The sequence below is a fragment of the Candoia aspera genome, chromosome 2 (genome assembly GCF_035149785.1).
Source record: "Candoia aspera isolate rCanAsp1 chromosome 2, rCanAsp1.hap2, whole genome shotgun sequence".
Taxonomy (NCBI): Eukaryota; Metazoa; Chordata; class Lepidosauria; order Squamata; family Boidae; genus Candoia; species Candoia aspera.
Genome location: NC_086154.1, coordinates 84,002,028 through 84,019,543, shown reverse-complemented (window position 1 = coordinate 84,019,543; position 17,516 = coordinate 84,002,028). Strand labels below are relative to the sequence as shown.

At 38.9% G+C, this 17,516-nt stretch overlaps 1 protein-coding gene across 1 annotated transcript in view; it reads right to left on the bottom strand.

Moving 5' to 3' along the window:
- Positions 1 to 6,689: 6,689 nt before the first annotated feature.
- SH3RF2 (SH3 domain containing ring finger 2) overlaps positions 6,690 to 17,516 on the bottom strand; it is a 79,485-nt gene continuing 68,658 nt past the window's right edge. Inside the window, 4 exon segments of the mRNA XM_063292891.1 lie at positions 6,690 to 6,716; positions 6,718 to 6,993; positions 8,303 to 8,655; positions 10,480 to 10,697. Coding sequence (XP_063148961.1) covers positions 6,690 to 6,716; positions 6,718 to 6,993; positions 8,303 to 8,655; positions 10,480 to 10,697 — 874 coding nt within the window.

Genomic DNA, 17,516 nt, shown 5'->3' with positions numbered 1-17,516 from the left:
CCTATGGCTTGTTTTTGTGCTGAAGATAGATGTTGCATCAGTGCAGTGTCAGAAAAAGAAAACGTGCTCAGGTTTCTTCTAGGCTACATTGTTCCCATCCAAAAATTTTGTTGGGTGAACAGCAGGCAAGAGTTAAGACACCTGTAATTTGTTTTTCCAAACTGGATGTTCTTAGCTATTTAAATTCAGCTGATTATTTCAGCATATCTGTTCCTTGATATGCTAGAAATATATTGGCCTAAAGGTTAAAGGTCTTGAATTATATTACTTAGCTTTTGACATGTTTATCTAATAGCAAAGGTAGCTAGCATGGGATTAGTTGTGATTTGTTGGCTAGCCATGCCTGGTGTTTATATTTTTGATCTTTGCTTTAAGAGTTCCCAAAGTACCTGCCATTTGGGGGAGCTTAGTTTTTTAACAGTTCTGAAAACTATGTCCTCGGGGAATTCTTTGAAATCTCTTAACAAGCCTGGATAAACTGTGGCCACAGAGAAAGCTTAGCATGGGACTCTTTCATTGTTTTAACCCTTCAAGGCAAGTATCTTACTGCAACAGTGGTTCTGATGATACTTTTCTGCCTGTTATTTTTGGAGTATAAGTGTGCTACAACAGGCGGCTAATTTTGACCAACTGTTATTTTACTGTGCTTTGACAGATTTTTCGAAGGCTTTAAAATGCCTCCTGTCTCATTAGTTTCCCTCTTTCTATCTGGAGCAGATGTTGAACCACGTTTCACTTGCTAAGCATTGAGGGCTCCTCTTTGGGGAATTTGGGAGGTACCTGGAGAGTCAAGGGGGTAAGACCATGTCACATAAATAGAGGGATCTGGGATATTCTGTTTTCTTTCATTTTAGGAGTGGAATATATCTGCGTTCTTTTAAAAAAAGAATTCGTTATTCATTGTTTAAAGCCTGATCTAAAATTGGTGAAAACCTTGTCACTTACTGAATTTTGGTGGTGGAATTGTAGGGCTACAAAAATACATTTCAGGAATCTAAGGCTATAGGTTACCCAGCCTTGCTGTTAAGGCAATACAGGTAGTCCTCACTTAACAACCACAATTGGGATCAGCAAATATCGCTAAACAATGCAGTCAATAAACGAGACATCACATAACTGTGACAGGCTTATGACCTCACTTTTGCTACAGTTGTTAAGTGAATAACCTGTGGTCATTAAGTGAGACATCACATGGACCGCAAATTGTGATTTTACTGCTGGCTTCTCCATTGACTCTGCTTGTTGAAAGTTGGCTGTGAAGCAAGCAAACGGTGATTATGTGACCGCAGGACATAGTGACAGTTGTAAATACCCACAGGTTGCAAAGCATCCAAATTTCTATCACATGACTGTGGGGACTCTGCGATGGTATAAGGACCAGTCATAAAGCTACTTTTTCAGCCCTGCTGTAACTTCTAATGGTCACTAAACAGGGAGTCGTTAAGCGAGAACTACTGTAGATGATTCCTTCTCCCACTGAAGGAAAAGAGAACTCAATGAGGGCTAAGATACTGGCAATATGGTCAGTCACTTAACTTGTGTGACAAATGGTGCATTACATTGACTAAACAGCTGCTAAAAGGACAGTAATCCATTCTTTGTATGGTTTTCAGGGTTCAATCAAACTGTCTCTGAATCAAAACCTCTACTGGCCCAAGTTATTATTCTGCCTAAGGCAATACATATGAGATGGTATGTGGGAAGGACCTTGGGAGACAGGAGGAAGATCCACAGTCCAGACAATGGTCTGATATGAGGCAGCTCAGTCTGCAGGTAGGCAAAAAGCATGGGAAGCATTTCAGAAGGGGCCTTCCCTAGCTTTCCGGAGACTAAAATGAGAGAAACATGAATGAAGCTGATGAGAAGTATTACACAAATGGCAAATATTGGCAATCAAACTGTTCTAGATAGCTCCTGTTCCCTCCAGCTTCATGTGGTTGGCAATCAAGCAAATAAATAGTTGAGATAGGCAGCAGGTTTGGCATTCATATGAGCCATAGCACTAGCTCTGAACAGCTGCTTCTGTTGGATTGGAAAGGTTTTTGTTTTCAAATAATTCCTTTTGGAAAATAATTACGGCAGCATATAGTAAGCTAAAGCTTTTCCCATGCCAAGGCTCCAGCTGCTTAAAGGCAAGTAATCATAAGCTAGTCATGGTTTTGTGTCAAGACTGTCAGGCCTTTGGCCCAAGAGTCTCACTGGATGCAGCAAAACTGTCCCTCTGGCTCCACAAACCCCTTTATCATCAAATCAGCCTGCTCTGCTTTTCAAAACAGGCACATTAATGTAAAAGGCTGAAAATTGTTTCCCCCCCCCTTCCATACTGCCTCCCCCAGGCTGTGAAATGCTAGCCCGTTTTTCATTTTTCTGGTTTGGTTTTCCAGCCGGCCTCTACCCACCACTGTTTTCAGTGGACGCAGCATTTGCCAGTGACTCCATTTACACATTCTCAAGCAATGGCTATTTTTGGCATAAGTGAGTCTCATCAATGTGTACTTGCATTCATATGAGGAAGGTATAAATAGGCAGCCCACAACGAATGATGCTTCTCTAAGGATTCAGTTTTTAAAAGAGTTCAGTTAGGTGATTAGATGCTATTGTGGGAGGCATGATTATCCTTGCCTGTTCAGGAATGTCTTTGTGATCATTGAGCTTGATATAGAGGTGAGCTTGATACAGTCCTTTCCACATGTTTATTAGTCATTGAGTCAGACAGAAGTGATACTTTCTGTACCAGCAGTGATGCCACACTCTTTTTACAGAATATACACCAGGCATGCCCAGATCTGGACTGGGACACCGAAAGGGAAGAACAAAGTAGCAGGCTGCTTCTCCCCACCGTGTACCCTCTATCTGCACTGGAAGGAAGTTCTGGATCATATGAAGCTGTTCCCATGCATTATATTGATTACTTCTAAAGCTAAACCCAGAGGAAGGAGTTTTCCTTTGTCCTTTTTTAATAATAATTTTATTAAACATTACAGTTAAACAGATAAAAACTAATACAAACTACAAAAAATAAAATAAATAAAAAATAGAAAGTGAAGAAAAAAAAGAAAAAATGGAAAAGAAAAAATAACAATATAGCAAAGAAGAAGAAAAGAAATATGTAAAGAAGTGACTTCCCTCTTTGTCACAAATATAAACAATTTTAACAACTTATCATCTTCTCTTAAAATACAACAAATGATCTCTTCATCCCATATCTAATCTCTATAAACAGATCCATAAAACCTCATCATTCAGTCCTGGTCAGCAAAAGTCCATTAAGGGTTACCAGAAATAACAACATATCTATTTTAACCTTGATCAAATAAACCAACTTCATATTCCTTCCTTTTACTTTTAACAATCTTAATCTTTAATCACGTCAAATAATGTCCTAAAGCTTTTTTTTCTCTTCATTTGTTCTTTGTCCCTTCTCACAAGATCCTTCAGGATTTTAACTGGTCTCTTTTGTAAATCCAATGTAAGAAAGCTATTCAAGTTGCTCTTTTTGTTTGCCATTTGTATGTCCCTTTTAATTATTAAGACATCAGCCAGTTTCATTTGTATATCCAGTGTAACATCTTTTTCCATATCATTCTTGTAGCTTGTCATTTTTAAATCCACTTTCAGATCAGACTGTTTTATCCAATAAAACTTGTTCCTCTTCCTTAACATCTGAACACAGTCTATCTATAATGGCAGACATTTTTAAGATTAGCTTCTGGATCCATTGCTCACAAATATTCTCCAGTATGTCCAATGTTAAAAGCATTTTGCTCCATTCTGTATAAGTCAAATTTGAGTGCTCTTCTTCTTTAACTGTAATCTTTAGTTCCTTCTGGTTCCCTCTAGAGTTCCAACATTCAAATTCCCATCCTATCATGTTTTTGTTTTTAAGAATTCAGAACACAGCATTTTCACATGGGAAGGATTCTTATAATTAATTTCAAAATCTTATTTCAAATCCATCTGGACACTTAGTCTGTTTATAACTTTCAAAATCAAATGTTCTAATCACCCGTTTGCTGTTTATTCCAATTTTTTTTTTTAATGTCCTTAAACTTATCTTTAAAGCTTATTTCACTAAGGATTAAAGGAAACTCACCTGGTGTGATTATAAAACTTGTCAATCGAAAAGTTCTTAATAGTTGAAAAACAGTTAAGAAGCGATTTCCAAAAGTGGTTAAGAAATTAGGCTCAGCAGAACTTTGTGTCCATAAGGCTACATTGCAGCTGTGAGCTGGATGGAAATCCAACTCCCGGCCGGCCGCTCAACTCACAAGCTGACTACAGAAACCTCAGTTCCTGCAGTTTACTTATGAGGAGCAGCTGTCCAGCGTACAAGTGGGTGATCTCACAGTCTCTCCTTTCTCCAGAGAGACTTGGCCAGCTAGAAACCATCTGGCCACAGATCTTGCTGCAATGCCACCTTCGCTCCTTAGAGACACCTAGTTTGCCATGAATCCTCACTGGAAGTCAAGGGTTTTCCCATGGAGTTTTGCTCATGTAGCTTGTCTTGTTTCTAAAGGAAGGCATGTTTTATGAAAAGGACGGGAGGAAGGCAAATTGAATTGGGCCCATATTGACCAAAAGAGGTGCATGTATAACTCTGATGGGAATAATCAAGACCAGGAAATGGCTTGAGTTCACACACAGCACCCCAGCTCGAGTCAGATTTGCTTTAGCAGCTATTTAAAAAAAAAAATCTATATTGAATTTTTTTTAATGTACCCCTTCCAACAAATTATCCACAAGGAACAGGGCACTTGCTCAGTGTAGCCCTTTGCAGGCATTACCCAAACCATATACACATACGAGGAATTGGGGTTTGCATGACTCGTCGTCATGTGAGTTGGTCTGTAGCAGGTATCCACACATTTCTCAACTGAGGAAAACTTTGCACATACAGCTGTACATTCATTGGTTGCCACTTGACTGTAAAGCCGACTCAGAGAGCTTTATGCAGTGTCCCATTGCCCTGCAGAGATGTTCATGCTCTAGAGGTACCACTTGTAGACAGATACCATGTGTAAAATCAGGAGGTGGAGTTGTCCTGCCTGCGTTTACACATTCTATGATGTGTTTTGGATAGTGCCTGAAGAATGTACTGGAAACAGGGAAGATTGTTGGGACTTGAGTCAGAGGGTTGTGTTTAAACCCCACCTCACTGGATCTCCAGGGCCCAACCACTGTCATAGATTAACCTATCTCACAACTGGGAAGGCTCCTGTAAATCAGCATGAGTGTCAAGAAAAAAGGGCAAAATAAAGCACCAAGCCAGCCCTACAGGGAGAAGCACCAAGCCAGCCTTACACTGGAGCTCTTCAGGCAGCAAAATATCTTGGTCCCAAACCAAAAAACATGCTGGTAACATGTCTCCTTTGTTTCTATCTAGTGGCCTTTTTGTTCTTTTACATAGAAAAATAAAGTGTTTTCAGACATGTGTGAATTGGTCTGGAATCAAATATTAATCTCTTGATTTATCTTTTTTTGTTCTATTTGTGGAGTACCCCATACATTGAAAGCCCCTACCTATTCTGTGTGTGTTTGGAACATTTGCTTGCCTTCCATACAATTAGGGGAGGTTAGTGTGAGTCCCAAATAGAGTAAAGCTAGAAGAATACATTATTGTGCCTTTGGCAAGAGATGAAGATGAGCATGCATTTGACTGTACTTGTTCTTGAAAGCTTTCTTTATGCTGTACGGCAGTTACAGACATCCAACGTGTTGCATTAGCTTCATTGGTTCCATGCAATCATCCAAGAAAATTAGCTCCAACATTTATTGAAATGGGACTGCAGGAGCAATCACAAAATGGTGTGCTTCCTTAGTTCAAGCTAGAATGTACAACCTTTGAACCCTTAAGGGGAACAAAATGAAGCTGCATATATAGTGCCACTCTAAACATCAGTCACAACTAGTTAATATGATAGAATTCCAATTCTGCTTATTGTTGAGGCTAGGTAGTCAGGGAGAATCTGAGAAGATGGTCTTAATCAAGCATTGTGTGGATGAGAGCCTGCATGCAGGGCAAAGGAAAGACTGACAGGTCCTTCTATTAAGTGAGAATTGCTCAGTGAGTTTATTAATGTTTTTGAAGCTGCAAATGATTTTTAATTTCTAAAAAAATAAGCATTCTGAATTCTAACGTAAATGAAAAGTGCAAATGGAAACATTAAGGTAGAAGAAAAATCTGACAGCTCAGCCCCAAAAGAGAGAAAGACAGGATGGTGGTTAAACTGTGCTTAAAAACTGGTCAGAAAACAAAACAAAACAAAACAACTCACTGTTCTTGTTCACAAATGAATTGTAGAGGTTTTGAACTTAGAGCAATGTGGATTTTGAATAGCCTCCACATTCCTAATCCTTTCCTTGCTTATTTTTAGATCTAACAATGATAATAGAATTGACACGGCAACTGTGCTAGTTTTTGCATATGAAGAATATTGCAGGCTCATCCAGCATGAGGTATAGTTCTGAGCCACACAAAACAAGAACTTCCCATACTGTTGGGAGATGTGATATTTCATAATCGTCAGTGAGATTCTAGACTCCTAAAAGAGGCTGAGCCCGTTGGTAAAATTTAAACATTTTAAAAGGACTTAAGCAATCCTATATGGGTGCTGATCCTTTTGCATGTTTACAAACGGTGAGTAATAATGCAGGTCCAAAACAAAGCCATTCAAATAGAGTTAAACCACTTAGTTCTCAGAGATGCTATTATAATTCTCTTTTTGTAGGAAAGGTTGGGTGACCTGCTTGGCTAGAAAGGTCCAGTGGTGAGGTCTTGTGTTGTGGCATCCTCTTCTGATGAACTGAACTAGAGACAATGCGATGGGAATACAAAGCTGATATTTCTGGGCCCTTGACGTATGATTCTGATTGTATTGCTTCTGTAACTACTCCTTGTTCAGCTTTGCCAATGGAGAGGTTCGGTGAAGATACAGAATTATGTCTCTTGGATGGTGGTGGGCTGTAGTTTTGAAATCTCACTGTTTTCACTTGCTGCAAGTAGAATAAAGACATCTGCAGTTAATTTATTTCCAGAAGGCTTCCAGAAACATTGCTATGCCACTGCATACACATATCCAAAACAAGCAGACTAAATTCTGTTTTACAATTTCTCTAGCAATATGCAAAAAGACAAGTTACCTTACCCCTCTCATAAGATAGCTTCTGTAATATTTTAGCACACCGCCCAGATGTTTGAAAGGGGAGTTAATGGTTATATCTACAGAACTAGGTTGTCTTGGAATTTTTTTGTGAAGGAGCAAACATTTCTGTGAAGTACATTATGTGAGTCTTCTCCACAATTACTGAGCCATTTATAGCTAAATTTTAGTGAGAGAGGTCAATAGTTGACAGAAATTATTCTTCGTGTGGAATGGAAGCTGTGTTATGGGTATGGAAGTATAGATGACTAACTCCTAAGTAGACTTACATAAGATCATTCTTTTGATTTAATATGGAAACAAAATCAGTCCACCATACAATGTTCTTATAAAGAACATTGAAAGATTATTTGTGAAGATAACTGAACTTTAAGTAATACTATATACATTACCAGCATTACAGTACAAATTTAGTGATATCTATTTATACATGGTGTTTTTTAACTCTAAATATTTTCAAGACTGAGGCTAATTGATCTCAAAGTATAATCTTCAGGAATAAGGACAATTTCATGTGTGTTGGGAGAACAGACTGGTGTTCTGGTTCAGACAGGTGATGTTAATGAAAAAATAGGGTATAGTGTCCATCCACTTGACAACTGCTCCCTGAGAAATCATGAATGATGCTGAATTTTTAATGTGATAGAAGGGTAGAAATAATTAGATATAAGTGTTGGCCTTGTGGGGCAAAATAGGAAACATGATCAGATGAGCTAATTCTACTTTATTGTAAAGCTCCATTCATTGACAGAATCTTGCAAGTCTGAAAGTACAATTTTCCTGCTGCACCTTTACAGCCTGAGGAACTAGGGAGGGTCCCTTCTGAGCCTCTTGCCCTGCCCACTATCCAGTTGCAGGCTATGTTGTCTCTTATCTGTTCCCTTGGCAGCATCTCTTTGCTCAGTCTCCTTAGGTCATTCCCACATACCATTATAATATGGGAAACAATTATGTTAATTATAATTAATTAATTTAAATTCAGATTTTTGCAATAGGCCACATGTGCCTCTTGGTTCCTAAAATGTAGCACATTTCTGTCCTAAACCATATTACTAAGTCCACACAGAATTGTCAATACTCTGTCGTATCTTAACATTTGACAACTATAACTCTATTATTGCATGGATAGACCCTATTATTACCTTCTCAGTGGTGTTTTTGAAGGTGTCTGGTTTCACCAGAATGGAAGGTGGAGCAGATACAGGCGGTTTTACAGCTAGTTCATTCTTTGGTACTTCACTGGTATCCAAAATGACTGAGCTACACACGGAGGGAGCTCTGCTGCCTCCACTTCGGGGCAATAGCACTAAGGAAGAATTATGGGAGATGCCCAGTTTGATTCCTGTATCAGCTGTGCCAACTCCTCGGGGCAAAGTGGAAATAGATTGATATATTGGAGTCTGTTGCGATCGTACTGGAGTTGGAGGAGGTCGCCGAAGAGAGTTGGTGAATGGAATAAGGGCTCCTGGTTGCAAAGGCTTCTGTAAAGATCCATCTGAGAGACAAATAATTAAGGAGAGGAGGGTTAAGATAACAGTAAGCCCTTCAGAACCATATTGCTGAGAATTCATATTAAAAGGGTGGGAGAAATTAGTTGAATGGCAGTGTTTAACCAAATCCCAGACTTTGAGCTGATCAGCACTATATGACATGCCACTAGAATGTGAAGAGCTGATAGGAAGTTGCAAGGGTGAGCTAACACTGGAGGAGAGCACATGGATTGCATGAAGCATGTTCTAAGCATCCTCCGTCCTGAACTAATGAACCCCAAAAGACAGGGCTAGAAAAGGATCTCATCATAATCTGTGTTCCTCCAGTTCCATCACCCTCAGCTACTGGGGAAAAAATCTGTCGCAATGGTTCAACTCATTTTCCCTTTTGCCCCTTATGCTTAGTGGTTCCTCCCAGAAACACAAGTTCGGGGGTCTAGACTTTGCATGAAAACATTTTACATTGACTCCTTCCTGGAGAGCCATAGCCAGTCAGAGAAGACTGCACTAGTCTAAGATGGACAACAGTCTGATAGAGTGGAAGACATGCCGGTATAACTCTCCAATGTTCACCTTGTGTTACCCTCCTCCATGTAAATGCCTACTCAGAATCTAGCTTCGGCAGGAAAGATGTTTAAGGTTTGAACTGAAATAAATACTCAGCATGTGCCTTGGAGCTGGCATATATTCATCCAATTAAAGTTGTACTTGCCTTTCTTCCCTCACCAATTTTTTTTATGACATGTTTTTCTAACGATGTACTTAGTAAAAGTGGCCACAGAATTTTGCTTCATCTCATTACTCAGTTCATTTCTTTCATTTGTAGAAACCACATTTATTTCATCACTCGTTTTTATTATTTGATTTTTTTCCCTTTGCATTGTCATTTGTCTCGCTTTGCACTGGCTGCAGTGGATTGTTGCTCCCGATAGCTATTTTATTTACTCAAAGTATCTCCTATACGGTGCTATGTTGTTCTGTGGCAGAGTGTAGAAAAATTGTGACCTATTCATAGGCTCCAACCTGGACATTTCCTCGTGACCCTCCCAATTTTTCCTTAGAGTGCCCAAATGATTGACAAATGCCCAGAGCATTAAGGGTAAAGAAGGCAGAAAAGAGTATCTATTGCTCAGATCCTGTCAGAAAGGCTCCTGGAAACCCCACCATCCCCCAAATAGAAAGAGGCCCACAGATAGGAGTTTTGAATAAGAGTCTCATTCATACCCTTTGTGTACTTAATCTGGAATGAAAGACGACTGAACCAAACGGATCCCATTCTGCTAAGCATTTCATTTGTTCTAAAACAAATGCGCATAATGGTCTATAAAATAGCATGTTCAATGATGATGCCTAATAATAGTTACTACTGTCCTCTAAGCTCACTTTTGTGCCTAGCAGATTATTTTCTGCCAATATAATTCTATAGTAATTCTACATCAATATTGTTCCAGAATGAACACTGACCTCATTCAACTTCCAAGAACTATGTAACAGCAGATTTTTAAAGTTGCTGCCAACACTGCTTATTTTATCCCTTCAGTCTCTAAACAAACCCTGAACATTCCAGGGAGACATAGAATTTTAACTTGATTTCTCCCCTCATAAAAAATTATCTGACACATAGTGTCTAACAAATTGATCCTCCTGCACCTTTTGGATTGTTCCAGGCTGTGTGTAATGCATCCTTGTCTTTGGTAGGGCAGACTTCTGATCCAGCTTATAATGTTTACTGCATCTGTCCTGAGTTTAGTGTATAATTAAGGGTTTCTAGTCATATCTCTGCCTTTGGGGAACAGGTCCACTTCTTTGTTTCTCACACTAGGACTTACTCTTCTTATTGCTATTCCGTCCTCTCCTCAGTGATGCTGTGTGCCCTGAAGCGCTGGGCAGAGAGAGATTCCTCACAGGTGAAGCCAGAGACTTCAAAGGTCTGCTTTGCCCTGGGTGGTTCTCTGAGATGCTTCCCTGGGATGAAAGTGAGGAAGTGGATAATGTCCAGGTTGCATAAAGGGAAGGCATTTTCGAACCAGGGAAGCTGGAGGATTTTCTGTTTGTTCAGGAGAGCAAAATAAGAGGGAGAGAGATGGTTCATTAGCAAGCAGATATGTTTTAGGTCATTAGATAGGAAACATAGCTGTGCAATTCAGGCTCAGGAATTTTATTTTTTTATTAGAAAAGTAAAAACAAAGTGTAGATCAGTCCACATCAGCAAACATTTCTATGTGCTGAACTGAAATATTAAAATATCATTTTAATCTTGCATTAACTTTTTTCATCAAGCACCAGATTTTTTCCCCCTCACTCTTCCAGACAATCAGGATTGTAGTATTAATGTTGCAGGTTCTGCATTTCCACAAAGCAAACTAAAACACCGTGAGTCATCTTTTCATGATAAATAGCTCAGGCCTATTATTAACATTTCTACCCAACCGTGAATATTTTAAGTACCATGGCATGCAAAACATCTGACCCTCACAGGAAGTGTGCCATTTTGTTCTGACTTTACTAGCAACATTTTGATTACTTTCTGAAGAGGCCAGTAAGGTAAGGCTGTAACAAGGTTGGATCCCTTCTTAAGAGATCAAAGCAGCTTGTTTTAAACTTAGAAATTTTCAAATTCCAAACCTTTTGCACAAATCAAAACCAGAAAAATAGGGCTCCATTCAGGCCTAACCCCACAGGCATTTACTACTTTGGTTAATATAAACAGCATAAATTTTTTGGCAGGGTGAACAAATTCATTGTATGGAAACACTTGCAATGTTTCTGTGACTGACAAGTCTGCTCATCTGAATTAATCATATTTTAAGGTGTTTTTATTTTTAGCTTTTGGCTTTAGTCTACTAGTGTTGATGCTCTACTGCCTCACACAAATGTTTCTGCCTCGGTTTAGCCTGTAAACAGAGCTATGCATACGTATATGCTTAAGGCCTGCGATGACCTGTAGAGTTTTTTTTCCCCACTGTGCTCTTATACAATTAAGAGAAACTTGACCATTGGAGTGGGTGGAAACGGTCATGGGGCTGGTACCTGTGGCTCTGCTTTATGAGGCAGCAGGTATTTACCTGAGAGCAAGCAATGCAAAATAAAAGGAACCATGGGATGGGAGATGGGTAATAAATGTGGATAATTTATGTACTCATGATTCAGAATTACCAAAATTACCCATTACCCAAGTAAATCACTTGGAAATAAAAATCAGTGGAGGGAGAGGGTTGTGAAGATAATAAGCATGTGCAAACTCATCTAGAGTTAATTTCACATTTTCTGGTTTATATGGGGGGATGAGTATGGGAACAGCTGCAAAATTTATTCTGTCTTCCAGAAAACAATACAAAAAGGAAGTTGATAAATGGACTGTTCAGTAGATGAAAATGGGTTTTAAAAAGTGCATGAAAGGGACTCTCCAGCTGCAGCAGTTCCCTATAAGAAGCACCATTTTGGTGGCCAGGAGTGGTAAGCTTTGGAGGGGTTTAATAAATGGTCAGGGAGAAAGACCTTGTGAAATCACCATGTCAGGAACTGTTCTTCAGCATAACTCACAATTTTCATTGTCCCTAAGGCAAAGCTTATATGGACAGTGATATTTCAAATGTGGTCTATTTGTTGCCATAAACAAGAAACAAAGAAGTGCAAACAGCGTATCAGTCAGAATTTTGCCTGGTTGTGGGACCGGACCATCACTGACCCAAACAACTTTTCCAGTGGTAGGAGGAACAATAAAAGTTTCTAGAAGGTGTAAGGCCCACAAGCTGAACACATGCTAATATAGTAACTAAGAAGAAACTTCCTCTGGAGCAGCCTTTCTCAACCTTTTGACTCTGGAGGAACCCTTGAAATATTTTTCAGGCCTCAGGGAACCCCTGCACATTCAGGCTCAAATATAGGCCAGAAGTTACAGAATTATTATATTTGTTTCATGTGTAGGCCTGTATATATGCATTAACAGTGTTCTTAAACTAAAAATAATGAAACTTGGCTCTTTAATGTGAAGTTGCCTGAATTCGAAATAACTTTTTAAATAAATTGTGATCTCCCAGGGAACCCCTAGTGACCTCTCAAGAAACCCTAGGGTACCAGAGAACCTTGGTTGAGAAACCCTGCTCTGGAGGAAGAAGCATTTATATTCAGGCAGTGGGTAGAACTGAAGAATAGACTTGGCTAGCTAATTTTAAACAGTTACTGGCGATGGTACCTGCTTATATGAGAACTTTTACCCAAGGCCTGAGACATTTTAGATAATTAAGCTTGAACACAGCTTTTGAAGAGACAGACACATTCCTTGAATAGGGAAATGGGTCTCCTATAAGCAAGTTTCAGGTGATCTTTATGAAGTTGTGTATTATAAAAGCTGTGACAATACTTAATGCCATTTTGGTATTTGCCTCTTTATTTTAACGCCAAATGGGAGCTTTGACAAGCTAGCTTCGAGCTATCTTAGATTTTGCTTTCAAGCAAAAAAAAAGCATTACCAACAAACAACTTGGACTTGATTCTGAAAGGATCATTATTGCTAAAATTTTCTGATGGAAAAAGAAAATCCACCAGCAGCCAGCATTACTGTATCTCTGATGCCCTATAGGCAAAAACAAACAGTTGTACCTACTGCTAATACTTAAGGAGACTTCTTGATGAAGCACCAAGGAAGCTATGATCTTGAAAGACAAAAGTCAAGGAAGTTGTTTTACTCTTTCCCACTTCTAATTCTATTTTTCTAACTGTGGGTTTTTCCCCTCTACTTTTTCTTTCAAAATGGTTGCAGTCCAATCGGATTATATCTTTGTGCATCTTCTTCCCCTGACAAGGCCAACAAGGTCATGGAGCTCTTAAGTCCATTAAATTGTTGAGAGTGCCATCAATTTCCGCATGAGCAGAGTGCGCTTAAATAATCTAAGTGCTCCCAATTTGCTATGAACCTAAGCCATGGAGCAGCTTTTGTGCTTCTTCTCAAGGAGAAAAAAACAGCACCTCGTGGTCTTTTCTGATAATCTTCCCATGACTATTCTTTGCTTTGAAAAAAAAAAAGACCAATGGTTTAATAATGGGGCAGTGATTCATCACAGTAACGAAGGCATCAAGTTATTATGAACTGGTTTCCAAAGGATAATGCACAATAACATTCATAAGTAAGGTACTTTGTAAAGTTGCTTCTAATCTTCCTAGGCTCTGTGTTGGATTGTTCACTTTATTGGTCCAGGATGTGATTGGATGCCAAATCATGATAAAATGATCCCGAAAAATGAAGAATAACTGGCTTTCCTTATTCTGAGGAAATTTAGTGCATATCAGAAAGCATGATCCTGGGCCAAAAGTGGCCCTGATGTTTCCAGCTTAAACTGAGCAACTTAACATGGTAAAATATAAGTGAGGGAAGAAATGCATAAAGTAATAACATGGTTAGTTAGGTAGCTCTTTGAGCATTCCACATCTCAAACCACAGACTACAACCTGTCATTTTTCACTCCGCTTTCTGCAGTTTGTATGTTCAGGTATCACAACATTCAGTTGTCCAAACATTACATGGTAATCATCTGAAGATACACCATTTTGAAGAATGACAAATTATCCTCTCAAAGTTAATACAGGGGCTTGAGAGACCCACTCAAACTAATTTGCTATCTAGCTACTATGGTTGAGATACACCATGAACAAGTATGTCCTTTTTCTCTGTCCTCTGCTATTACCCATTCTGATTAAGGAGACTAGGCACCTAAGAAGACCATCATTTATTTAAGGTCAGATTTTGTTTTCATTTTAGAAGGGGCTCTCAACCTAGACATTTAAGTTTTTTTCAACTGGGTTGTTTGCATTTATGTTTATAAACCTCATCTTGGAGGGAAATAGATTAGTGATATCTTATCATTAGGGAAAAGTTTACAAGCCAGCGCTAGTAGTTCAGAAATAATATATGATTTGAATAGAGTTTTAAACAAGCATAACAGCATAGGTTAAAACCTTGAATTCATACCTGCAGCCATCAATCACGCTGATGCAGTTTGATTAGCACTTCCCATTTCTAACTGAAATTGAGGAAAGAGCCAGAAAGATGACAACTAATCATCCTTCAGACAAGATCTGGTGTTTCTACTTCTGTTTACCTGAATGCCAACAGGACTCTCAGAATGATTGGGAACCCTCATGGTGTGAGAGTCTTACCCTTATTCAAGCACATTCTAACAGTTTTCCTTCCTATTTTGCTATTGTGTATGGTAAGCAAGGGGAAAGAGGATATTAAGTATGTGCTACTGTGCACATTAAGATGAATATCCTTGAATTAAGCTCACTTCCTATGACTATACTCTTGTCCATGCAAAGTACTTTTCTTGGCAACAGAACAGAATACTTTTGTCAACTGCCTTGTCCAGATACTTTTTTTTCCCAACTTACAGACCTGGGACTTCCTGTGGTCTTCTATCCAAGTACTACCCATGTCTGACCCTATCTAGCTTTTCTGAGATCAGGTAAGGTCAGTTTGTAAGAGCCATTTTGTAAGAGCCATTTTGGTGTAGTGGTTAAGGCACCAGGCTAGAAACTGGGAGATCGTGAGTTCTAATCCTGCCTTAGGCACAAAGCCAGCTGGGTGATCTTGGGCCAGTCCCTCTCTCTCAGCCCTAGGAAGCAGGCAATGGCAAACCACGCCTGAAATCTTGCCAAGAAAACTGCAGGGACTTGTCCAGGCAGTCTCCAAGAATCAGACATGACTGAATGGATAAAAAAAAAAAAAAGGCAACTAGTTGCTACCATCTGCTATAGATCTGTTCCCTTTGCATACACTTTACCAAGGTTCAATAATATAGAGCTAATAAACCGAGAACAAATATGGAAGATACAGGAAAAAATTACAGTTACACATAGCACTAATTCTGGCTTTCATCTGAACATAGAAATTGACTGGCAAGGTGCTTTTCTTAGCACTTTTTTGCCACCAGCCAAGGGAGATTGTTAATTTGAAATTAGGAAAGGCTAATCAAATGGCACTCAGACAACAATCAATTGACATAATTGCCCGGTCTTTGTGTCTAATGATTTATTAATGTATTGCAGAAGAAGGCAGGTTCCATGACCCTAGAACTTACAATTTAAAGTTTGACCTAGGAAAAACAAAACAGGAAGGGAAGGGAAAGTCTGGAGGTTGTTTTAGATAAAACCTGAAATGGTCGACTTTGGGTCTACGATCTGAAATCCAGACCTGCTTGAGAGGCAGATGTAGGACCTCCAAGTTGTAAGAACAGGTTGACTTGATCTTTCTCAGAACTAACATCCATCTAGGGCCATAAACTGGACACAGAGTTTACCAAAATTGCTGGGAAGGCCATTTATACTCCTTTGCAAGTTATTGTTTTGATTTCTAAAAGAATAGCAGAAGAAAAATATTCCCAAATTCAGGTCTGGACTGGTACATTCTGCCCAGCTAGTTTGCTTTTCCCACTAAACCTCAGACAAAACATGAAAAAAATTGCTGCAGCATTAATGTATGGAAAGGTGAGCTCAGTGTTACTCATCCTCAAATAGCTGAGCACATTGTATTTTACTTTTCAGTTAATGATGATTAAGAAGAAACCTTTCAAGAACAGAATGAGACTGGAAAAGCAAATCACTGAATGAGTAAGCTGAAAATCCATGGTGGCGTAATTCAAGAAGGCAGGATTTTCCTCTCAACTATTTTCTCCCTTAAAATAACTTTTTCCAGCCCTTGATGTTCCTGTGGGACCCACTTTCTTCTACACATTTCTTTACTTCCTTGAACTAGCTTCAGTAACTCACTTTTTACAGAGTAGTCAGGTCTGCTAAACATTCTCAGAGTAACCATTTTCTATTCCCAGGAGAGAGACGTTGTTTTGAGGTGATTTCATATGAAAGCAGAACATATTTAGGGGATTAAGGAAATTATCTCCACAGGCCTTCAGCTGCAGCTTCAGCTTTATACAGGAACACCCCCCAGGCATATTGTCACCCATACACCCATGTCTAGCCTGTAATTATGCAACTAGGAGCTAAACAACTAATTTTTAGAACTGCGAAAGATGAGAAAATCTCTAAATTTAATTTTTCAGAACTGCAGAAGATGAGAAAATCTCTAAATTATAAAACTATTATAACAATAGTTTTCTCTGGTGAAATAAAACTGTGTAGAAAATACATTTTATTGTCTCAACAGTCTGGGAAACATGCAGTCTTATAGAAGTTTTATTATTCCTAGCTAGCCCCACCACTAGAGTTAGTTAACTAAAGGTAACCTAAAAGATAAGAGCCTCAGTGTACATCAAATTTCATTTGATTTTTGTTTCACCTAATTCAGGCAGAACTGACCTTCTGGTGTGTTGGATGTGAGCTGGGATATCGATTCTCCCTCCCTGTAAAATGGGAAGGTGGCAAAAACTTGGTGTGCTTCAGTGCCTCATGGAATAACTTACTCCCAGATATCTTAATAGCACCCACCCTGATGATATTCAGAAAGGCAAGCTTTCCTGCAAAGCTTTTAATTATTGTTAAGTATTTATGATTTTCAGAACTGAGGATGACTGCATCATATGGACATTAGCATGCTTATGTAGTTATATTTGAACTTAATTATTTAATGATTTTATGTTTAATTTTGTAAGCAGCTGGGGGTCCTTAGAGAGCCAGCAATATACAGTATAAAATACTGTAAGTAAACAACTGAGCAAGCAAGCAAATACATAGTTTAGAGAAATATTTCGTACTGTGCTGGATGGGACTGAGGCTCAATTTTATTGAGCAACCACTTTTACAGCCAGATACTGTAACTGTCAGAAGCCTATGAGCATGAAGGCAACAGAATTTCCATATGGTTTGCCCATCTTGATTGTGTATTTTATTTATTTATTGTTGAATTTATAACTCA